Source organism: Cynocephalus volans, chromosome 6, assembly GCF_027409185.1.
Source record: "Cynocephalus volans isolate mCynVol1 chromosome 6, mCynVol1.pri, whole genome shotgun sequence".
Classification (NCBI taxonomy): Eukaryota; Metazoa; Chordata; class Mammalia; order Dermoptera; family Cynocephalidae; genus Cynocephalus; species Cynocephalus volans.
Genome location: NC_084465.1, coordinates 164,331,648 through 164,357,561, shown reverse-complemented (window position 1 = coordinate 164,357,561; position 25,914 = coordinate 164,331,648). Strand labels below are relative to the sequence as shown.

At 43.3% G+C, this 25,914-nt stretch overlaps 1 protein-coding gene across 1 annotated transcript in view; it reads right to left on the bottom strand.

The window, feature by feature from the left end:
• ROR2 (receptor tyrosine kinase like orphan receptor 2) overlaps positions 1 to 25,914 on the bottom strand; it is a 217,906-nt gene that overhangs the window by 4,321 nt on the left and 187,671 nt on the right. The window contains exons 5-7 of the mRNA XM_063101180.1: positions 6,690 to 6,817; positions 3,832 to 4,146; positions 2,021 to 2,266 (exon numbers count right to left, since the gene is read on the bottom strand). Coding sequence (XP_062957250.1) covers positions 2,021 to 2,266; positions 3,832 to 4,146; positions 6,690 to 6,817 — 689 coding nt within the window. The remainder of the gene's footprint in view (positions 1 to 2,020; positions 2,267 to 3,831; positions 4,147 to 6,689; positions 6,818 to 25,914) is intronic.

The following is a 25,914-nucleotide window of genomic DNA, read 5'->3' as shown; positions in this document are numbered from 1 at the left end:
CGCTTAGGATAAAAGCATGCTGACTCAAACACGTGCCCCACCCCACCCTCCAAAACATGGTACAATCAAAGCAAATCGCCAACAGAACTCTCTTCGGGCTGCACCAGTGGCGTCCCTTCTGAGAGGGTCCCTGGAGGCAGGCCCTCCAGAAGCCTGGGGGCCATGGAGACTGCTGCTCATTCTTCAGTATTGGGGTGGGGGAGACCCCACAGCCCTCATGCCAGGATCAGAGTGTGAGCACCGGCTGCACATTTGCACAATCGTTGGTTTTATTATGATTGGGAAAAACTAGTAGTGTTACGGAAATGTGGGATATAAAAAGTGACTATTCCTAATAGCTCTTCTCATCAAAGACTGTCACCTTGTTAACAGGTTGGTGTTCACCTAATTTTTTATGTATATGTTAGGTTGAACCACATTCAGCTATTTTGCCATACAGAAACACTAGTTTTATATGGTTCTTAAAAACAGAATTTCAAATAGACTTCATTTTCAATAAAATCATATCAGCCATATTTTCCTACTCTGGTTTTGTGGCAGAATAAAATATCCTGGACAAGATTTCCTGTGAGAACAGACAGATGGTCGCAGTCTTTAGCAGGTGCGTACGCTTCCCCGGTGTGGGTGGACCTCTGCCACTGATCCAAACCCCACCGTAGACTATTAATCTGTTTTGTATTTAGCTCTCACAAGTGATTCTGCAACACATATTCTTGCATTTCTGCCCTGTAAGTGCAAATATTTTTGCAGTATAAAATTCCAGGAACTGCCAGATCAAAGGACATACATATTTTTCTCATGTTTTATGATTTACTTTCAATTACAAAAGTAATAACTGCTCATTGTAAAACATCTTACATTTTAACACCTTGATAGGTCTGGGGAAATCTCTGCTAAAAGCTCAGTGTGCACCTTCCCAAAACTCCATCCGTGAAGTGCAGATGCCTGAGTGTGTTCACACATACATACTTCCGCTCATGATGTTTCTTTTGCCAAAAACCAAACCAGACAAACCAATAAACAAAAAGCCGCTTTAACACAGCTCTTGTCCAACAAGCTGCTTTTTTCCTTCACAGGGAGGGCACCCTGGACGTCCTTCCCTGCAGGAAGCGGTTTTAACGGGCAGCAGCGCTCCAGACTGAGTACACCACTCTGCTGATACAATTACTGACATGTCCATTCTTAAAATGCATTCCTGCAGTGCCAAATTTGGAAGTGCCAGACTGTGCTTCAGGAAGGTAATTAATTAATTAATGCCAGTTTTCGCTCCCTCCGCAGCAGGGCCCCCTAACACTAGGAGGGGGTTTCAGGTGCAGTGAGCCCTACTGGGCTCCACTGACCAATCTCGCTCTATCAGTGGCCCCGCAGTCTCTCACCACCCACTGCCTCCAGTCCTGCCAAGTCTGCTGTCCCGGATGCCTGAGCTGGGGGAACGTATGTGACAGCGACACAGAAACACTAGCTGCTGATGGTTTCAGCCATTAACTGCATGCTCTTGTCCTGTTCGTGAAGTAACAGACACGTCTGCAAGGAACAGCCAAGAGATCCGAATTCTATTTTCTCCTTGCTCTACCAAATCTATGTGTGAAAGCTGAGAAGCTCAAAAACTGGGGGTAGGGGGAAGCATTTTTACTAATATTAAGAAATACTGTGTCATAATGTTAATGCAAAAACAAGATGCCAAATTGAATATCCCAGGACCATACATGGAAAAAGGGCTGACAGAAGGACCCCCAAATGCAATCAGTAGTCACCACTGGGTGGTCAAATTAGGGGCGATTTGCACATCATTCTTCAGACTTTTCTATATTTTAAAATATCCTATAATGACCAGATGTTACTTTCACAACCAGCAACAGCTTTAGTTAAAACAAATGATCATGGTGATAAGGTGGGGGAGCTATGGTCCCCCCACTACCGGGACATGCCCAGAGCTACAGCCCCAGTCAGAACAGAACACTCCCATCACAAGTTACCCAACAGTCAACACTTTAAAAAAAAAAAGAGAGAGAATACATACTACACGAAGGAACGTCACACAGTTCCATGCGTACGTTTTTATTCTGCGTAAAGCACCAGGGCCCTTCCATCTGGCCTCCTGGGTTCCGGCAGTAGGCGTGGCCCCCTCCCAGCTCAGGGAAGTCTGTGCTGGACAGATGGTGGCTGTGGGGGTGCTGCTGGGCCCACGGCTGGCACTGGTGCCCCGACTTGGTGGTGCTCGCGGTCCCTCTGTAGTCTGCGCCTGAGCCGTTGTAGCACTGGTGGTCTGAGAGAGGAAGACACGTCAGGAAAGCCTCTGGGGGTACACAGCTCACCCTTCTTCAACTATCTCAGAAAGGAAAGACAAAACCACTTAGCCTCTGTGTACCCAAACTGGAATTTACAAAAGACCAAAGGACTTTACATAACTTTCAAGAAAAGCATCATTAAAAGTAATGACTGAATAATGTCCCAAACCCACAAATTAAACTGAGGGTGCATTAGGGACATATATGTGGAAGAAACCCCATCAGAAGTTATTCCAGGGCCCGGAAACCACCCTTGGGACTCGCTTTGCACCTATGCTCCACCACCTCGGCCAGAAAGAGATGTCAAGCTCAGCCTCACTGTCACTTGCACAGAACCGACCTGTGCAAGCAGGAGGGGCAAGCACCCAGGCCTGGCCCTGCCACGCTGCCCCGGAGGAGCAGTGCAGCCACGTGAGAACAACACACATCACTGCACCTTCACAGAGGAGCCCTTGAACCAGGGACGTGCATTGGCCAAAGGTTTATGTAGCGTTTACCATGTGCTGTGTACTGTTCTAAGACCTTTCTAAATCTTAACTCATTTATTCTCCATTCCAGTTCCACAAGGTTAGTATCCTTACTGTCCCCGTGGAAAAAGAGAAAACGGGAGTTAGGCAACTTGCCCAGGTCACAGGGGTAAGCCCTGCAGGTGGGATTTGAATGCAGACAGTGGGCCCTGGAGGCCAGGTCCTGACTGTTCTGGTAAGGGGCCCCACCCACTCCTGGGACTCCCAGACTAGTCAAAGAAGCTATAGAAAACCCTGGAACCTTGGAGAAAGGTGGCCTGTAAGGAAACCCTGTCTTACCCCTCACAGAGGGCAGCAACCCTGATTTATTCAGTGATGTGAGCAAATAGGTTTCCCTGGATATGTCAGCAGCACTACCTGTCCTGTGCTTTAAACCCTGACAGAGCTCATGATGTGAGGTTTCCTAAGCCTCCAGAGAGTAGGGACCACTCTGCTGCCCAGAAGAGGGGAGCTGGGGGGCATGCTCTTCTGCCCTCTGTAGACCCCAAAAGGGCCCCACCCAGCCCTCCGGCTCAGAAGCACTAAGTGCCTCCTGCCCTCATCTCTTAGGCCCCACGCTGCAGGCGTCTGTGGGAAAGGAGCCTGGAGAGGCTTCTACATTCCTTCTCTGGTGATGCCTGATAGTCACGGGTCTTTCTGGAACTCCTGCCAGGCCAGCCAGGCCACATATCCACGTGCTTCCAACTTTTGCAAAGCTGAGAATGCCCCGGGTTTCTGGGGGTAGGAGCTGAGTCTATGTTTTCCCAAAGTGCCTGCAGCGCCTGCTGATCACAGGGTGAGCAGGGAGCGGGCCCGCCTCCTCCGCAGCTCGCAGCAGCCTTCTGCAGCGGGAAGGAACGTCACTCCCACTGTAGAGACGTGAAGTCCCAGGCTGCAGGCGGTGGAGGGAGCTGCGTCCCAAAGATGGCCCAGGCCAAGCCAGCATGTGAACCCGGGCGGAGTGACCCCAAATCCCGCCCTTCCCCCCCCCCCCCCGACTGCCCTCCGGAACGCGGGCTGGCGGCGCGGGCACTCACAGCGGCCCAGCCTCTCGGCGGGGATGCCGATGCGCATGCAGTTGGCCGCGTCGGGGCTCTCGGGCACGGGCAGCGCCTCGCACTTGGGCAGCTGCAGCCGCATGAGGATGAGCGGGTTGGAGCGCGCGATGGTGTACTCCTGGCGGCACAGGTCGCTCTCCAGCACCTCGCACTCGTCGCGGCACAGCTCGCGCGGCTTGGGCGCCCGGGAGCGCGCGTCGCACAGGGGGAACACGAAGTGGCAGAAGGACGGGATGGCGAACTGCGAGCACTGGTCCGACAGGTGCGTGGAGGTGCCGATCATGGTGAAGGCCGCTGCGGGGGTGCGAGACCCGCGGAAGGAGTGGGTGGGCACGCCCCGCCCCGGGGCCCCACCGCCCGCACCCTGTCCCACGCCTGCCCCGCCGTCCCTCCAACTCTGCACCCTGGCGCCCCAACCACCCAGCCCGGCACCCTCGACTCCCGGCTCGGAGCCCCAAACCTGATGGCCCACCTGACCCCCAGGCCCGGCACAGCCAGCCCCTGCCCTGCACCCGACTGCCCACTCCTCAGCCCCGCACCCCGCGCTGTCCCACCCCGCGCTGTCCCACCCCGCGCTGTCCCCCGCCGCCCTGGAGAGCTCGCGCAGGGCGCCACCGTCCGCTCTGATGTGCAGGCGACAGACCGATCCCAAAGCCATCTCCCTGGGACCTGCTGGGAGCGGGGCTCTGGGGGTCCGGGGCTGGGGACTGCGGGACGGAGAGCGCGAGGCTCGTGAACCGCAGCTGTCGGTCTGAGACGCCGGGGTCGTGGCGGACGGGGGGACGTGGGGAGCCACCAGGGCAGGGTCACGGATCTGCGTGTGAAGGCGGAGGCTGGATATCAGAAGACGGAGGGTGACGCGAGTGCACCCGTGAGAGAAAGGGGCGGGGGTGCAGGGACAAGCTCGGGGGGTGAGGGCGAGCAGGGCGGGACTCAAGGGAACGCGTCAGCCGGCCCGCTGCCCTCCACCCCACCTTTACCTGTGAAAGAGCAGCTTACAAAGACTGACCCTGGGCTGCTGAAGAAGGGGAGGCCCCCTTGTCTGCACACCCCACTGGGGCTGTGTCCTCCAACACGGGAAGAAACCCCCAAGAGGTGGGAATTTGGTCCCCGGTACCCGCGCCCCAGCTCTCCCACGACTTCTACGCCCTATGCCACGTGCGGCCAGCAGGTGGCGCTGCCGCGCCCACTCATCCCTGGGAGACGCTTCAGGGCACCACTGAGGGCCGCTGGTGTGGGAGGCCAGATTTTCTCAAAAAGCCCCAAGTCTAGAGAATCCTCATTCTAAACTTTTCTCTAAAAACTGCTGTAAAATCAGGCTCTTGGATATTTGAGGTGTTTGATCCTTTAAACAACTCCTCGAGCAATACTTGAGGGATAATCTTGCGCTCACCAACCAGCAGGATGCCAAACCAATTCTGGTCTGTAGCTAGCATTTGAAAAGATGATCAGATCAGACTAGAGCATGTCAGAGTGTGTGGTGCATATTAAGGGCTGTAACTAGCTTGCTTCTTTAATGAAACAGAACTGAAGAGAAAACTCCAAGTTCGCTGCTTTTATGAGAGGGGAGTCTTTCCCCCCGTAACCCATTCCAGTTCTGTGAAGTCTACCTCTCACACTTCTTACTGTGTGTTGAGTCAAAAAGTTTTCCAGTGACGGGCGCCAACATTTTCCAGTCTCCCACTGGAGCAGGATGGCTTGTGGGTTCTCTGTGTCTGCGAACTGCCCTTCCACTTCGCACCAGACTCCTGGACCTGTCCTCAGGGGGCTCTGTACCAGCTTGGGCCAGGCAGGCTTTTCCACGACTGTGGCCTTTGGCCCTTTGGTCTGAGGGTGACCTGAACTTAGGAGGGCATGTCAACGACACCAGGTGAGTTCCTACCTTGGGTCCTCAATCTCACTCATCACCAGGGCAGTACCTCCATTGTCCCCACCAGACTCTCTCGGGAGTCCTAACATCAGAGATTATCTGGTGATTCTAATCTACAGCCGCTGTCAAGCACTACCATGTAGAGAATCCAGTTTTTGCAAGGTGCTAGGGCACCAGCCATCATCACAAGATTTTTCCTTGTTCCCTATGGGGTCTGGAGAGAACAACGTGTGTGTGTTTGTGGGGAGAATAGGGACAGGAGGAGGGGCGCCGTGCAGGACTTTGGTCTCATTCATTTTCTTACTTCCAAAGGGCTTTCCCCCAAGGAAGACCCCATCAATGTGTTAAAGTCAGTGCATTGAGCACTGACAGGCAGCCAGAGACACGAAGTCCCAAAGAGACTGAGGATCAGCAGCTTCAATTCCTAAATGACCCGCACATTTCTCAGACTCTGAACCAGGTACTGAGTGCCTGGCTTTGTCCTCTGGAAACTGAGGACTGACACAGCCTGTGTTCACTGCAGCGTCCCTACCAGCGATGACCTGCAGCCTTCTCTCCCAAACAGCTGCAATCAGGTGCGTGTACCTCTGGACCAGCCTCAGCTCAGAGAGGGCTCAGGAGTCAGGAAATGCAGAGAAAAGAAGCCATGCCGAGTGAGTGTGGCCAGCCTGGGACAGGAGGCCCCAGCACTGTACTGAGGACAGTGCTTTGGACCCACACGGTTTGGCCAAATCAAGAGTGCAGAAGTATATTCTAAGCAACGTGCACTTGCTAAATAAACATCCATCTGAAGACATTTAGGGCAAATCATGTTAGCAATTGCCAGTGCTTCCAAAAAAGGGCTCTGATTTTCTACTGCAGGGGAGATGGAAGAGGGACTTGCTATCCATGCCACTAACTGATCTGTGGGGTGACAGGTGGCTGCACACATGCTTATGGTCTCATGAGAAAGGTCTGTGGCTCCTACCTGTAATTCGGTTTTCAATCTCCCCCTGCATCTGGAGAGAGTCCACATAAATGGTCCGGTTCCCAATGAAGCGCGCACAGGCGATTCCTCGGTATGGCTGGCAAAATCCATCCTCATGGTAGTCGTCCCTAGAAAAACACAAGAAGTGTGTAAGTGCATTGGGAGGTGCTAAATATTTCCAATGATTTTTTTAAAAATCCAGCATCTTACCATCCTTCAATTTCATTACTTGGTATTTACCCAAATGAGTTGAAAATTAAATCCACACAAAAACCTGCACATAAAAGTTCATAACAGCTTTGTTCATAATTGCTCAAACCTGGAAGCAACCAAGATGTCCATGAATTTATTCACTGAGGTGCATCTAGACAATGGGATATTCTTCAGTGCTGCAAAAAAATAAGCTCTCATGACACAAAAAGACAGGGAGGAAACTTAAATACACATTACTAGGCGAGATGAACCAATCTGCAAAGGCTACACACTGTATGATTCCAGCTATATGACATTCTGGAAAAGGCAAAACTATGGGACAGTAAAAATATCAGGGGTTGCCAGGGATTGGGGAAAGGGAGGGATGGACAGGTGGAGCACGGGGGATTTTTAGGGCAGTGAAACTACCCCATAGTGGTGGGGGCAGGTCATCATACGTTAGTCAAAGCCCACAGAAGGAGCAACACCAAGAGTGAACCCTAATGCAAACCGACTTTATTTAACAGTAATGTACCAGTACCGGTTCATCAGTTGTAACGATGCACCACACTGACTGCAAGTGTTGCTAACAGGGGGAACTGAATGGAAGGACAGTGCACGAAAATCTCTGTACTTTCTGTTATTTTTCTGTAAACCTAAAAGTACTCTAAAAAATAAAGTCTAGTAATTAAAAGAATCTAGCACCTTTAAGGGAGCGTGCAACTAGGGAATTCTAATGAAGGGTGAAGGCGGATTATGACGGCGAAGGGCCTGCACAGATGCGTGCGTGTTTCTGCATCTACACACAACACCAAACAGTGCACGTCTCGTCTTACCTTCGAACTACATCAGAGACATGCAACACAGCCCCAGCAGCCCTCCCTTGTTCACAAACAAGGATTTTATGAAAACGATAATCCAAAAGGTGCATTCTGTTGTAAAATCACAGAAGAGAAACCTTTGAAAAGGAGAAAAGCAATACACAAATGTATCTTCTCTTATGTTCAAAGGCAATGGGGAAGGGGTGTTCAAAAAGTTCAGCCCTCCTCAGGGAATTTGCCAGAGGATATGTGTGCTTATTACACAACAGCAATGGGACCTGGTCATCGCTCCCACTCCGTGGACAGCACAGACCCTGTGTGACAAGCACAGGAGGTCAGGAGAAGGAGACGCTCAAGAGCAGGCTGCTCTGCCTCTTGTCCCACAATCCAGCCTTTCTGGTCCCTACAGGGTCATCCTGCATTGAAGTGCAGGTGACACTATCTTCCTCCGTGTCTCCAGGTTGGAGGTTGCTAAATTCTTTTCTACAAACCCCACTGGTCCAACTTCAGCTTATGACATCCACTGTTATAAGTACCCAGGTGCATTTTAAAGTGGCCCTCAAGGTCCTCCAAGGAGACAAGCCAGAGTCTGCCAGGTGGCAGAGGGCCTGGGGCTCCCAGAACGAGCTCTGACAAGCATCTCAGGCCTGTAATTAAGTAGCTTATCTTCTAGCAAATCTGGAAGCTATGCCATAAGCCTGAGAACACTTGCCTTTCCCTCCTACACTGATTCAGACCATCCCCAAATGACACGTGTGTTGTGTTCAATATAACCAAATGCACTTAAAACCCCTAAGCTCTCACAAAGGTCAACACTGGACACTTGCCATGGCAGAGACAAAAGGTCCCAGCGCCACTAACTATTCAGCTCTGCCTCTTCTGCTGTCTTCTCAGAGGAGGGAGAAAAGCCCTGAAGAAAAGCCCTTTCTGGAAGAAAATAACCTGGAGCCATAAATAGTCCAAACTAGGAGGTTATGGTGTCAAACAAGAGTGTGATGCCTCCTCTTAAGTTTACTTTAGGTCAAGGGTTCCATAAATGTAGTTTAAACAGGCAAGCTCGTGTGGTGACAGTGCAGCCAGCGGCCTTTCTGCACTCTTTTTGAGCTGAGGTTAACTGCTGATTAGACACTGGTCAAAGCATCAACGTAAGTGAAAGTCGCCTCTTCCCAGGTGTGTGCAGGAAATGTGTCTGCTTGCAGTTGGGCTCAGGGCATTTCTCTCCAAGCCAGAAAAATCATGAAGATGCTGGTGGTCAGATTAACCTCAGCTGTGCCTAGGGGGTGAGAGTCAGTTTAGTCCCATGGGAGGACCCCACAAGAGCGAGCAATTTCTGCTTTCCACCACCAGAGTAGAGCAAAGGAAAGCCTGGTCCCTTGCTGAGGCTGCCCCCTGGTGCTGGCAGGTGCCCATAGGATGGAGAGCCATGGAGGTAGAGGAACGACGGTGTAAGGAAAGTAGAAAAGTTTAGTCAGGATCTCTCATCTCGCATCTGTTACAAATGGGCAAGATCCAGCACATTCTCTAGAAACGAGTTATAAAAGTAGGATAACTGCACATGTGTGCCCATTTACTGATTCAGTGTGATTGTTGTAATAATGTAATGCTTGGCTTGTGGCCGCTATTGTGTACTAAGAGCAAAAAGGTAGCTGCTCTGAACTGCTGGTCAGCAGAGCACAGCTGAGAACGGCAGAGCTCGTGTCTGGAGATAAAGCCTGTCTGTGAAGCTCGCTTCTGAAGAATAAAGCATGTCTACCTTGCTTAAAGCTGCGAGAATCTTCTTTCAACTACCTGACTCACAGCCTGCACAGGACAGATGGCAAGAGGACACTGAGAAGGGGCTCAAAACAGCACCCCTTGCCCACGGTTCACATCTCAGGTGGCTTCCAGTCACAATTTCAGAGAATGTCCAAAAAACTAAACAGAAGTGGTTCGAAAATGATGTTCTTCAGGCTTTTCAATTTTGAGAAAACAAGTGGGAATTACTTTCTACTTTCAAACAGCGTTATGTTTCATCTTTATCTGGCATAGTTTGGGACCTCTGAAGAGTAACAGAGTTGGAGAGTCTGTAAAATGGGTCGCTTGGAAACCAAAGGAAAGGGCTGAGACAGAGCCCGGCATCTTTAAAATCCCTTAAAGAACGCAGGTGAAATAGACGTGGCTACCAAATGGTAGAACATCACTGTTACGGGAATTCAATCTGAAAATCTGCTCTCCTAATGCCACACGGCACTGATCCAAGGCCTAATGACACGTGGATGAAGAATAAACTCCTACGCCGAGAAGTTACTGTCAAGGAGGAGAGAGGGATATATAACTACAATACTGAGTAAGAAAAGCAACAAGAAAAAAGTAGGAGGTTGAGAAGAAACACAGAGAAAAGCACCATCATGCTGAGATAGGAAGTGCTCCTCCTTGCTGGGCTGCAGAGATGGTGGGGCCGAGCCACGACCTCCCCCCAAATGGTACAGGCTGAAAATAAAAATTAAACAAAAATAAGGCTCTCTTAAGGTTGAAAAGTAATCAGTGTCAAAATTCAAACATAGTTACATATTTCAGAGCAACAGTGCTTCTATTAAAAAGTAGCAAACCATTTTCCTAACTGTTGTTCTTATGAGAAATTCTGCTTGAGTGAATGAAGTAAAGGGAGTGAAATCCTTGATTTAGTGCAGGCAGGGCAAGAGGACAAAGAACGAACTGAGAGAAGCCTTTTTAACAAGCTTACGGTGACATGGCAGTCATTTAAAGGGCTTATGCTAAAACAAAACCCATCACTCCTCAGAGAAAGAAAACAAAATCTAGACTACAAGCCAGTGTCCAGTGTACAATAAAAAATCACCAGACAAGCAAAGAAACAAGAAGATATAAGCCATGGTCAAGAGAAACAAACCCAAAGATGACCCAGCTGTTAGGCTAATCAGACCAGGACGTTAATTAACCAGAAGCGCAATAAACAAAGCACAGAAGAAGGTAACTTCTCTGGGGAACTTGAGGAGAGATGGAACCTGTAAAAGAAGAATTAAATGGAAAGCCCAGAACTGAAACATACAGCGTTTATAGTAAGACAGCCATTGGGTGGTATTTACAACAGACTGGATACAACTGAAAGAACAAAGCTGTCAATGTGAAGATACATCAATAGAAAATTTCAAAACTAAAGCAAAGACAGACAAAAAGATTTACAAAAAGTAAAATGAAGCCTCAGCAACGTGTTAGAGAGAAAAGAGTGTCTAATGTACATGCACTCACGATCACAGGAGGAGAGAAGATGGGAAACATGTTTAAAGAAATAATGGCCAAAACCTTTCCAAATTTGATTTTAAAAAACAGTAACACACTGATAGAGGAATGTCAGTAAAACCGAAACAGGATAAACACAAAGAAAGCCACACCTACGCACATCACAGTCAACCAACATGCTGAAATCTAGAAAAAATACAAAAAAAGGAACATGAGGGATAACAGTGGACCCTTTATCAGAAACAATGCAAAAAAAAAGAAAAAGAAAAGAAATAGAAAGAAGAAAGAAACAATGCAAAACAGAAAACATCAGAATGAACACTCTAATGTGCTAGCACCGAACAGGAACTGTCAACCCTGAATTCCGTACTCAGCAAAAGTACCTTTAAATAAAAAGGTCTATTACTCAAGAAGAAACAGACATGAATGCACTTAGTATCAGAGCTTCAAAATACGTGAACACAAATGGACAGAAATAGAGAATGCAACAGAAAAATCCACAATTATAGTTGGAAAGCTTAATATCCTAGCAATCAATGGACTTAGACAAAAAAAGAAAAATTGGTGAAAAAACAAACAGTGGTCAAACACTAACTACCACCCTGACCTACTGGACATGTGTAGAGCAGTGTGCCCAACAAGAGCAGATGCGCCTCCTTTCAGTGCCGCGGAATGTTCACCCCAACAGACCCTGTGCCTGGCCACGAAGTAACTCACCGTGCATTCAGAGGAACTGAAGCCATAAATCTCTGACCTCAGGGAATGAAATCAGAAGTCCATAACAAAAAGATATTTATACATCCCCCAAATATTTGGAAATCAAATAGCACACTTCTTAATAACCTATGGGCCCAAGAAGAAAATGCAAGGAAAATTAAGCAGTATTTTAAATTGATCAGGAAAATACAAAATATGTAAAAACGAAAGCACAGGACATCAAAAATTTGTGGAATGCAGCTAAAAGCGGTAATTAGAAAGAAATTTATAGCTTTAAGTTCTTAGATTATTACACTTTAAGAAGTTAGAAAAAGAAGGACGAATGAAACCTGAAGTAATTAAATGAAAACACTAAAGAGCAGAAATCAGTAAACTGGAAAACAAACAAAGGAAAAATCAATAAAGCCAAAAGTTATTTCTTCAAAAGTTGTATAATTGCTAACACGTAGTAAAACTGATTAAGAAATAGAGAAAATACACATGACCGACACCAGGAATGCACAAGGGGACATCATCAAAGCCTGCACAGATCTTAAAAGATAAGAAATAATATAAACAAATATGGGAACATAGGTCAGATCCAATAACTTAGAAAAAATGACAAATTCTTTCAAAAACACAAAATATCCAAGTAGCACAAATAGATATAAAAACTCAGAACAGCCCTAAAACTCTTAAGAAACCCGAAGTTGTAATTGAAAACCTTCCCATGATTAAAGCTCCAACTCAAAGAGCAGAAACCGCTGAATTTTGTCAAATATTTCAGGAAGAAACTCAGCAATTTTACACAGACTCTTCTAGAAAATAAAGAAGTAAAGGACACTTTCTAACTCATTTTATGAGAGCAGCATAATTCCAATACAAATACCCAACAAGGACATCACGAGAACACTGCAGGCCAATGCCTCACGATCAGCAGAGCCACACGTGCCTCGAAGCAACAGCAGACGGAATCCAGCAAAACAGAAACAGACGATATTGAAAAAAATGTGCAATGAACCAACTGGGGTTAACCCCAGGAGTATAAGGTTCATTCAGCGTTCTCAGGCAGGTCACTGACAACACAGAGACACAGCGAGAAACCACAGTTACCTCAGTTGATACAGAAAGACCAGTTGACGAAAGTCAACATTCATTCATTTTGAAATCTCTAAAGAAATTAATAAAAGAACTTTCTCAACCTAATTAAAGGGGGTCCGTGAGAAGCTACAATGCGTCTCCTACTCACTGGCTGCGTGGTACTGTAGTAAAGTGCCAATGTTTTTTGAGCTGTGTATAGTTTTGCTGTAAGGGGTCTGTGGCCAGAGACTCGGGTGGATTGGGATATTGTCATTCACTAAGAAATATATATTTGTTCTCTGCTGCCTGGTTCCTGGCACAGAGCTCCTAAATCCCTTGCAATTTCCATTTTTTCCAATGAGGTGATTCTTGGTGGGCTCCTGGATGGTCTCAGTCTGGGGGCTGGTTACCAGGAATCATGTGAGGAGAGGGCTGGAACTTTCAGTCTCACCCCTGACCTCTGGGGAGGGGAGAGGGGTTGAAGGTTGAGTGAATTACCAATGGCCAAGGACGTAATCAGTCATGCCTCTGTAATGATGCCTCCAAAAAGCCCCCAAAAGACAAGGTTTGGAGAGCTTCCAGATAGCTGAATACACAGAGGTTCCTGGAGAGTGTTGTACCCAGAAAGGGCATGGAAGCTCTGCACCCCTTCCCACACACCTCGTGCTGCGCAGCTCTTCATTCATATCCTTTCTAATGTCCTTTATAATAAATGGGTAAACGTAATTGTTTCCCTCAGTTCTGTGAGCCACTCTAGCAAACTAACTGACCCTGAGGAGGGAGTAATGTGAACCTTGATATGAGTATACGGTTACTCGGTCAGGAGCACAGGTCACAAGCTGGCGCTAGTGACTGGCATCTGAAGTCAGGGCAGTCTTGTGGGACTGAGCCCTCGGCATGTGGGATACAATGCTACCTCCAGGTAGATAGTGTCAGAATTGAGTCAGATATGGGACACCCTTTAGAAATCTGTCCTAGTTGTAGGACACCCTGGAGAACTTGTACATCTTTTGTCAAGTTTATTCTTCAGTGTTTTAACCATTCTCAAAAGTGCAGTGCAGTGGCACTAAATACATTTATGTTGTTGTGTGATCTTCACCAGCATCCATGTTATGTACAAGAAAAAAGTTTGGTTCTTCCTCTTGCAATGGTAAAATGAGAAATGTTTTCCCCCTGAAAATGGAAGCAAGACAAAGATGTCTGCTTTCACCATTCCTACCCATCATTGCTATGGAGGTCCTAAGCACGAAAATAAGGAAAAACATAGATAGATGGTAGATAGATAGATAATGGATAGATGACAGATAGACTGACAGGCAGACAGACAGATGATGGATGGATAGATAGCACACAAATTAGAAAGGAAGAGATAAAACTGTTTTTATTCACAGACAATATCCTAATTTACATAAAAAATCCTAAGAAATATATTTTAAAACTACTAGACCTAATGTAGATTTAGCAAGGGCACAGTATTGGTGTAAGAATCAATTATATTTCTGTACGTGAACAACGAACAGCTACTTAGCAAATAAAAAATTTTAAATGTATTGTTTACAGTAACATTACAAACACATAAAAGAGTAGTCAGATTCATAAAGACAGAAAGTAGAATGTTGGCTACCAGAGGCTGGGAGGACCAGAGGACGGGATGTTAGTAGAGTTGCAGTTTGGGAAGATAAAAAGGTTCTGGGACCGAGGGTGGTGATTGCACAACAACGTCAATGTACTTAGTGCCACTGCACTGTACGTACAAGAATGGTTAAAATACTCAGGGATGAACTCGACAAAAGATGTACAGGGTTTGCACACTTGAAACTCCAAAACATCACAGAGAGAAAGGAAACCTAAATAAATGGAAATATATACCATATTCATAGACCAGAACACTCAATAGTTTTAAGATGACAATTCTCCCAAAGTGCAATACCACCCCATCCAAATGCTAGCAGGATTTCTCCATAAATTACTTTTAATCACAAAAGGAACAATAACTACAGAATGGGAAAATGGCTCTTAACCAAATAAGTAAAATTAACATCACCAATAAGAGACAAACATGTACTTCCAGATATGATACTCTGAGAAGGAAACATCCCTTAGGTGGTATTTCAGCCAAAAATGCAAACCCAGAATCTAATCATGAATTTAGACACATTCTATACAATAACTGCCCTGCATTTAGAAAAAATTTCAGTGTCACAAAAGGTCAAGGAACTGTTCCAGATTAGAGGAGACTAAATGAACATGGTTAGAATCCTGTACCAGGGGGAAAAACCTAAAGAATATTACTAGGACAATTAAACAGATTGGAAAATGAATAGCAGTTCAAAGGCATGTATCCTGAATCCACGTCCTGATCGTAGGCGACACACACTGACGTGTCCAAAGGTAAATGGGAGCAATAAATGCAACCCACTCTCAAATGGTTCAGAAAAAACAATAATTACAAACATGCATGGAGGGAATAAATAAAATATGGCAAATGATAAAAACTGGTAAACACAGGCAAAGAACAGCATATGGTGTTACTTTCTACTATTGTAACTTTTCTGTAAGTTTCAAATTATTTCAAAATCAGAAGTTTAAAAAAATCCCAGTAGGCACTTTTGTAGAAATTGAAAAGCTGATTCCAGAATTTATATACACATTTGCATATATAAGGTTCTACAATAGCCCAAGCAGTCATGAAAAAAACAATGAAGGACGTACACCACCTGATTATAAGACTTACTATGATGTTATAATCATCAAGACAGTGTGGTGGTGGGAGGCAAAGACAGATCAATAGGTCATAACAGAGAATCCCAAAATATACACTCACGTATGGTCAAATAATTTTAAAGAAAGGCAATGAAGTTATTCAAGGGGACAGGAAAGTCTTCTCAAAACTGGCACTGGAACAACTGGATATTTGTATGGAAAGAAATGAACTTAAACTGTAACTCACACTAGATGCATAAATTGCTTTTGAGATGGATCATAGCTCTAAACATAAAAGCTAAAATTATAACACTTACAGAAGGAAACATATGAGAATATCTTTATAACATTGAGGTAGGCAGGGATTTCTTAGACATGATATATAAAAGAAAAACATGATAAAATAGGCTTATGAATATTAAAATTTTATGCTTGTCAAAAGACAGTATTAAAAAATACAAAGGCAAACCACAGACTGAAAGAAAATATTTTACATATTTGACAAAGGAATTATACACAGTGTATACTTTTAAAACTCCCCTAACTCATTAGGTATATAGCACAGTAAAATTGGACAAAAGACTGAACAAAAGTGTGGCCTAAAAAGGTGGCCCCCTTTTTAGTGGTCAAGGAAATGTAAATTAAACCACCACGGTTCATCAAGGCACAACCATTACAACAGCTAAAACTTAAATGACTGACAACATCAAATGCTGGTGAGGACGTGGAGCAAGAGGAACTCTCACATGCTGTTGGTGGCAGTATATAATGGTAAGACCACTTTGGGGAACAGTTTGGCAATTTCTTTTTGTTTTTTATTTGGCAGCTGGCCAGTACAGGCATCTGAACTGTTGACCTTGGTGTTACAACACCACGCTGTAACCAACTGAGCTAACCAGCCAGCCCCTGGCAATTTCTTAATACAGTTATCTATACACCTACCATCTGACCTAGCAATCACACTCCTAAGATTTATTCCAGAGAAACAAAAACATGTTCACAAAAACATTTGAACACAAAAGTTCAAGTTGTTTTATTTATAATTGACCCAAAATGTCCATCAACAAGTGAATAAACATACCATGGTATGTTCATATAACAGAATACTTCTCATCCATAAAAAGGAATGAACTGCTGTATACACAACCACAGGATGAATCTTTCAGATATTACACTTAAGGAAGGAAGCCAGACGTAAGAGTCTCCCAACAGAATGTCAGTAGCCCACGGCAGAGGCTTTCAGTTTTTGTCTGTTGTGTTCACTGCTGTATCCCCAGCATCTTGAACAGGACCTGGCACATAGCTGGCTCTCTACAGAAATTTGTTAAATGGATGAATAATTGAATGAATAATTTCCTTGAAAATCAGACACCATACTGTATATTTATTACTCTCCACTTCCAAGATAAAATACTCCTGGCATCGACTATACTTATGTCATGTTAGAATAGATGTGGCAAAAATGTTCACCTGGTCCAACTGAACACACCCAACACCACTGTTCACATCTTAAAAACCCAAGTCAGCAGAACCTCTTAGAAATAGTGGCTTTTGCTCTGGCCACCTCTAAGGCCAGGATCACATAAGGCAGACAGAGGTAGAGAAAACAGTGGCTCTGAATGTACCAGTTCACTGGGAAGTAAATCTTATCCTCTTCTACAACGTTCAGATGGCTGGTCCCTCCTAGGTACACATGTTCCCCCTTGAAAAGTTGATATTTCCTTGGGTGTGCAAAAAGCTCTCACCACACATGACAGGGCATCCAAAATAATACATCAGATTCATGTGCTCAAGTGGAAACAAAAGGACTTAGTAATGGCATTGAATGTGTTAGTGTTCGTATCATCAATTGCACTAAAGTGTAAATACTTTCGTTTCTGTCACTATGTGGTCTGAATTAAGGAGATGTGCATCTGTACCCTCTAATTGTCTTACCAACGATTGTCTATTTAGTCACTTACTGCTGTATCACATAATCTTAAAATGAATTAAGTTTATCTTTCACTCAAGTTCTGCACCACAGGGTTTAAGGAGAGTCATATTTTCCAGAAAATAGCACTATCGAGCAAGACGTCACTGAGAAAAAATTAGGATGGCTTCCCTCCTCCTTCCAGCTCCATTTGAACTGAGTTGAACTTGATTTGGTCGGTGATCTAACAGTTTTAACATCAAATGCTAAATGTCAGCCTTTTGCCTGAGTGAGTTCACTTACCAACTATAAGGCAGCTTGTTTTCTCCTAATCATTTTTAATTACTGGCTTGCCAGTTGGCAGTTTTAGTTTTTTAATAGTGTTATTTTCCTGTAATTAGTTTAAAGTCTGAAATAGACTTCTGACAATCCCCCCAAAATAGCAATGGAAGAAGTCTGAGGTTGAAGACGGCCAAGTTCCGTTTCGACACGTTAGGTGTGGGCACCTCTGAGTCACCACACAGACAGGCACGTTAGTGGCTGGATACGAGATGAGAGATAAGTCAGCCTTGTAAGGAGATTCCTGGTTCATGAGCAAAGAGGTGGAGAACGGCTGAAGTCTTGGAATGAGCTGATGTCTGTTAAGTAACAAAAAAGAGGGCTCAGGACATGGCCTCAAGGAAGGTATTTCCCAGAGGCCAATAATTCATATACCTTTGTATTGTCTAAGAAAACAGCATGCTTTCTTTAAGCAGTCATTTATGTGAAGCACATTATACGTTCACACACTGTGGGCCACGAGGCTGGTCCAGGACAACATGGGACAGACGGGCTCTGGTGTTCAGGCTTTAGGGAACACCCCACGCTGCCACCCCGGCAGAGCCTATTAATACTGAAAATGAGCCTCTTTTTAAAAGAGCAGGAAAAAACAAACCCACGTATGAAATGTTAGACATGCAGCCTAGCGTTAATCCCCTGAGCATTACCCAAGTGAGCTATCATAACCCTGGTCTTTGAACCTACATCTGTGGAGAAACAGCCTTTTAAAGCTTTTGTTCTCCCTAGACACACCCTCCTCACCCCCAGTCTAACACGGACAGAAGGAAAAACGATGTTTTAGCTATCTGCCAGCACAAAGTCAAAAGATCAATTCAGCAGCACATTAAAAGAATTCACTCAGACTGAGGAGGTTTTAGTCTAGAACTATAAAGTTATTCAATAGTAGGAACTCAATTATGTAACAGAATATCAATATGTGAAAGGAGAAAAACTACACAGTTGCCTTTGTATCTGAAAAGTGACTGCAAAAATCCAGGCTCTACATTGTCAGTGACAACACATGTTTCAACTAAGAGCAGGAAAGGAACAGAAGAATACATGCTTCACCAAGGTGCTAGAAGTCCTAGGCAGTGCAACAAGACAAGAAACGAGAAGAAAAGGTAAGGATTAGAAAACGCAAACCATCCATCATTTGTAGAATACTTTACTTCCCCCACAGAAAAAAATCCAAAAGCTATTGCAGAAAAAGCGAATGAAATGAAAAATCTCAACAAAGTTGTTGGGTACAAGATCAGTATCTAAAATCCAATGCCTTTCTGAATCACCATCAACATCATTAGCAGAAGGAACGAGCCACCTGGAAACGTGTATAAAGAAAAGGTGTGCCACATCTGCATGGGGAAAATTATAAAACTTTACTGAAAGGGGCATAGAAAGCTCAAATAAAGAAATACCAGCTGCAAACTAAAAACAGCATCAGTCCTCTCATCATCAATCAAACTTCTATTCAATTACAGTAAAAATACAAATATAAAATTCACGTGGAAGAGTAAAAGGCAAATAATAGTCAGGGTAACTTGGAAAATGATATAGTAATAAAGTCAGTGCTCAGCTCACGCTGCCATAAGAAGCACCCTAGAGGGTGGCTTAAACCACAGAAATCTATTTTCTCACACTTCTGGAGTCTGGAAGTCCAAGATCAAGGTGCCTGGACTAAGGTGCCTGCTAATTTGGTTCCCGGTGGGGCTCTCTTCCTGCCTTACAGACAGCCGCCTTCATGCTGAGTGGAGAGAGAGAAAGAGAATGCGTGCGCGAGTGCGAGCTCTCTTTCATGAGGACACCAGTTCCGTGCGATCAGGGCTCCACAATTATGACCTCATTTAACCTTAGCCAGCTCCTTAAAGGCCCTATCTCTAATATAGTCACATTGGGTTTGGGCTTCGATGTATGAATTTTGGGGGCACACAATTCAGTCCACAGCAGTAGGCAAGATATATTATAAAGCTATACTGTTAGAACACTGTGATATCAGTCCAGGAACAGAAGCTATTGGAACAAAATAGAGAACCTAGAAGCAGACTCACATGTATAGAAATCTCACACATGACAGAGGTGATATTAAATCTAATGATTACGGATGGGGCCATTCACTAGATGGAGCCAAGGTACTAGGTTACCTGTGCAGAAAAACATTACAGTAGAATGCTAGCTATGCCAGCACAAAAACCAATTCTAGGAGTAAAAGCTACATTAAGGATTATATCAGTATCTAGAAATTATTTTTAAACTCTTGCGAAGCAGTAACAAAAAGGCAAATATCTTAAGAGAAAAATGGACAAAGTATAGTCTATTTTGGTTATTTGAGGTAGTTAATTTTTATCATGTCATCACAAACACTAAATTCCCCAATACTGAGCCATCACTTCTAGGAAACAGAGAGTTTTCTGTGGGCCTCTGGTCACAACATTTTCTTCAGCTGATCAATACTAACCTTGTTTTATGTGTGTTTCTGTTTAAAGATGACTTATTTGAAAGTTCATTGAAAGGCTTGTTATCTTTTTGTTTTCCGTGAACTTTTTGAAGTGCCCTCGTATGTACCACGGACTCATCACCACTGAACGCACAGCGGACGGTACCGTCACTCAGGTGTGAACAAAGCTTCTCTGACTGGGGCACATCACAGCCTTCGTGCCCTGAGGAACATCAGACCGCACTTCAGCGCTACGCCTGGGAGCCATTTAAAACAGTAATATCACCAACAAAAAGCACACAAATATGAAAAACCCGACACTAAATAAACCACAAAAAGGACGCTTGTTTACAGGACAAGAGCCTCAGCGGGGACGTGCGTGTCAGGCAGCTTGAATTTTTCACCACATCTATGAATGGCCGTGAGGATACTACAAGTGTTAATTTTGGGGTTACAAATAAACTTTAGTGAGTAAGCAAATATGCAAATAAGGAATCTGCAAATAATGAGGGCAGGCTGTATAGAAACAGAAAATCCAATGGCTACTATACCAACAAAATGATGTTCAAACTCACTATTTATTGGTGAACTCTAAAGTAAAATGACCATAAATCAATACTTAAAACCCAAGATGCTGGCAAAATTTTAAGTTCTGTTAATACCAAGTGATAGAAAACATGGGGAAATAATAATAGCTCACGCATTGCTGATGGGATCATAAATTCCTTAGCCGCTGTGAAAGGCAAGCTGGCCCTTCCTGACAGAGGTGGGAGGTGCACCCCTGCAATTCCACTCCCAGATCACCGTCCTGGGAGGACTCATGCCTACAGGGACAAGGAGACATGGGACAGATGTTCACCTTAAGACGGTCTGCATCAGCAACAAGAAATACCCTTCACTCAGCAGGCCATGGACAATTAATGTGGCACCAACTCAAAGAACGGAATACTGTACATTAGTTAAAATGAATTTAACCTACATGTACTAACACGGACATTCAGACTGGAAAACCAACCCCAAAAAACATTTAGTTATATGCTCTTTACAAGAGACCTACATAACGCAGAACACAAGGATAAAAAGGAAGTGGGACGGGAACAGTAAGAGAGGATCCTGGCAAAGACAAATAAAAAGAAAGCAGATGGAGCTCTATTATTGTTAAGCAAAACTGAATTCAAGGAAAAATGCATTGAAAGGGACTGTTGGAAAATAATAACAAACCAACAACAAAAAAGTTATCCAGTGTCACACCTACAGATACTTAAGGACATACACACAAAATATAAACACAAAATATAAAAAACAGAAACTGATAGAAATTAGCAAATCCAGGATGAGAGTGGATGACTATTGAAAGTTTTCAGATACCTGCAACCCATGTGGACAAAATAGTAAAATACAGACACTTTTAATAACACACTTAACATACTTGATCTAATGTATAAATCCAGGTGTGTACAGTCAACATCAGAGCACAGTTGTTTTTGGAAACAGGAAGTATTCACAAAAATTGACCATATCTAATTGGTCACAAAGAAAATCTCAACAAATTATCAAGAGTATAATATAAAGAGCCCAAATTCACTGATAATAATGTAACAAAAATCAGAAAACAGTAACAAACAATAAAAAGCCTAAATGATTGGCGGGTGGGAGGTAGGGGAGTAACGCAGACAAAATGGTACTCAGAGGACACTTTGTAGTCTTAAATCCATTTATTTGAAAATAAAAAATGACTAATAAAAATTACTTTTTCAAGAACCTAAAGTGGTATAAAAGATCACTTGAACCATGACACATACACCAGAACAGCTAAACTTAAAAGGACTGACCACACCAAATGTTGGCAAATATGTGGAGTGACTAGAACTCTCCTGTGCTGCTGGTGGAAGTACAGAGTGTTACTAGGACTTCAGAGAAAGGTCTAGGAATTGGTTATAAAATGAAACATACACATACTCTGTAACCTAGCAATTCTACTCCTAGGTACCACTGACGGAAATGAAAACGTGTCCACAAAAAACTTGGATGGGAATATCCACAGCAACTTTATCCATAATATTCAGAAGCTGGAATCTGCCTGGTGTCCATTCCCAGGAGAAGGAATAAACCAGCTGTTATATTCACGCAGTGGAATACTATACGCAGCAACAACCTACAGATCCATGAATAACACAGATGACTCTCAAACCATTACGGTACATGAAAGAAGCCAGGCTTAAGTGGCTATAAGCTATAGGATTTCATTTCTATGAAGTTCTAAGGCGGATAAAACTAGTCTATCATAGGAAAAAAATCAGAAAGGTGGGTGTCTGGGGAGGAGATTGTTGACTAGGAAGTTACATGACTGAACTTTCTAGCGTGATGGATGTTCTGCACCTGGACAGGGGTTTGCATTGCACAGATTCCTGCATTTGCTGGACTTTTACAGTGGTATACGTAACGTGTGCATTACTTTGTGTAAACTTCAGCTCAAGAAGAAGAAATGCGAATAGTAAACAGACATTGAACTCTTGTTAATGATATCCATGCTGAAGTATCTCAGGCCCAGTATACAGATATCTATAAGTTACTGTGAAATGAATAAAAAATAAGACAGATGTACGGGTGGAGAGGTAAGTGATAAAGCAGTGGGGTAACATGTGAGTGGTAGGATCCGGATAGAAGGTACGTGGACGTTCACTACAAAATTCCTTCTACTTTTCCACGTTTGAAATTGTTTATAATAAAATGTTAGGGAAAAAAGAATACCTTAAAACATGAAGAAAGTGGCCCTTGATAAGAAAATTCAATTTGGATCTTAATTCTCACAAATTTACTTAAATACTTATTGTAATTCCAATCAAAATACCATCAGAATTTTTCAAGGAAATCAGGGCATTCTTTAATAAGATGCAATATGAAAAACTAATAAATTAATAAATAGAAAAATTTTAACTTCTGTATCACCAAGAAATAGACATAGTAATTTTTAAAAACAACTACGAAACAAACAATGTAAAGAACACGAACAGTCAATTGACACAGAGGAAACAGAAGTACCAAGAAACACATATCAATGTGCTCAGCTTCAGTAGTAACAGGAGAAATGGAGAATAAAGCAGGTGAGATACCATTTCATCCTTCAGAGTGGCAAAAATTAACAAACTTAAATGTCATCATCTGGAAGTTTTAAAAAGAAACAGGTAGCCTGTGAAGGACACTTGGCTGTGTCGATTATAAGAAGGTCAATCCTGCGCCCCTGTGTGTTTCCCTCTTCGAAATTTATCCTACAGAAACTCATGGATCTCAGTGGCCACGGCAGGGAGACCCCCGCGGCACTGTTGGTGGGATGAGGCTGCACGTGGGAGCACAATGGAGATTCCCCTCACTACAGGAACAGTCACATCCTCTGTGCATGAGTCCAGAGAGAGGGGAAAAGAAGATCAGGAAGATGTAAGATATACTGACATGGCAAGTGCTGTCAGAACACTATTAAACATGTCAAGTAAAATATCATTTATATAAAAAAGGTAAATAAAAGTGAGAAGAGGAATTTCTGTAGGTACTTGTACGTACTGAATGCTGAGAAAGCCTCTGACTTGGGAGTCCCTCAGGAAAAGGCAGGCATGGCCGGGCGATGGCCGGGAGGGAGGTCAGGTGGGACTTTCACTGGACCCCAACTGCCCAAATTATTTACATGAACGTGTTGATTTAATCCATAATTTAAAATGAGAAGAAAATCAGTGTAGAAATAGAATAAAACATTTTATATAAAGCTAATTATACAAATTTGTAACTTATTATATAAATATACTTAATATTCTCATATTTATGCAATAAATTATAGTTTTTTAATCCTATCATTAAATTATATATTTAATAATATACTATAGTCATATATGTATGTAAATATGTGTATATAAATAAATTGTAATAGCATATATTTAATAAATACATAAATATCAAATAAAAGAAAAAATAATTCAACTTCTAAAAAATTTATTTTATTGATACTGTAACTGTACATACTTGTTGGGTACAATCTGATCTTTTTTTTTTTTCTGTCTTTTTCATGACCGGCACTCAGCCAGTGAGTGCACTGGCGATTCCCATATAGGATGCGAACCCGCGGCGGGAGCGTTGCTGCGCTCCCAGCGCCGCACTCTCCCGAGTGCGCCACGGGCTCGGCCCAATCTGATCTTTTGATACATACATATGTTGTATAATAACTGAGTCAGAGTGGTTAATATATCCATTATTTCATGCATTGATGATTTACAGTGAGAACATTCACAAGCCTCTCCTCTAGCTCTTATACAATACTTGACTGTTAGCCACAGTCACCGTACTGTGCAACAACAGAACACCAGAACCGATTCTTCCTATCTAACTGCAATTTTGTACCTGTTGGCCAACCTCTCCCTCTTTACCCTCCGTCCCTCCCTTCTGCAGTCCCAAGTATCCAATGTTCTACTCTCTGCTTCTATAACATCAATTTTTTTTTCTTTTCTTTTTTCTGTTTTTCAGATTCCACCTATGAGGGAGATCATGTGGTATTTGTCTTTCTGTGCCTATCTTATCTCACTTAACATAATACTCTACAGGTCCACCCATGCTGCTGCAAATGACAGGATTTCATTCTTTTTTATGGCTGAAGAGTATTCCATTGTGTACATAGACCACATTTGTTTTTATCCATTCATCTGTTGTTGGAAACTTAGATTGATTTCATATCTTGGCTATTGTAAATAGTGCTGCAATAAACATGTGAGTGCAGATATCTATTCTATATAGTGACTTCCTCAAATGCTTTTGTTTTAAAGCCATCAGAACCATGCTCATTGCTCCATAAATGGATCAATCCATACATGAGGGTACAGTCCTCACAATATAATCACCTCTCTAAGGCCCATATTTCAATTACCATAATAGGATTTCTCACCCTCTTAAAACTGTCACAGTAGGAATTAAATTTCTAACTTTGGAGGGCACAATTCAATCCACAACATGGGGAGTTTTGTACTTTTTTGCATTTGTGTGATAGTAATTATTATCTTTTCATTTCCAGTGGTAGCACTCCTCTAAGCATTTCTTGTAGGGCACGTTTAGTGGTGATAAATTTGCTCAGCTTTTGCGTTTCCAGGAAGGTCTTTATTTCTCCCTCATTTCTGAAGGATAGCTTTGCTGGATAAAGTATTCTTGGCTGACAGCTTATTTATTTATTTTTTGCTTTCCGCACTTCAAATATATTCCCTCCTGGCCTGCAAGGTTTCTGTTGAGAAATCTGCTCATAGATCAATGGGGGATTCCCTTAGGTATGACTTGATGCTCTTCTCTTGCAGCTTTTAGAATTATCTTTGCTTTTGACTTTGATGGTTTGATTATGATGTGCCTTGGGGAGAATTGTTTTGGGGTAAGTCTAATTGGGAATCTTGGAGCTTCATGAATGTGAATGTCCATATTTCTCTCAATACTTGAGAAATTTTCACCTATTATGTCATTAAATAGGGTTTCTGTGCCTTTCTCCATCTCTTCTCTGTCTGAAACACCTGTTATTCAAACATTTGTTTGCTTATGGTGTCCCATAAGTCTTGTGGCTTTCTTCATTCTTTTAAATTCTTTATTTTCCCTCTGACTGGGTTACTTCAAAAGTCCTGTCTTCAAGTCCAGTATTCTGTATTCTGCTTGATCTAGTCTGTTGAATTCTTCAGCTCCAAGATTTTTGTTTGGTTTTTTTCAATGACATCTGTTAAATTTCTCATCAGATTATGAATTATTTTTCTGATTTCATTGAAAAATTTGTCTGTGTTCTTTTGTATCTTGTTGAGTTCCCGTAAAATTGTTATTTGAAATTCC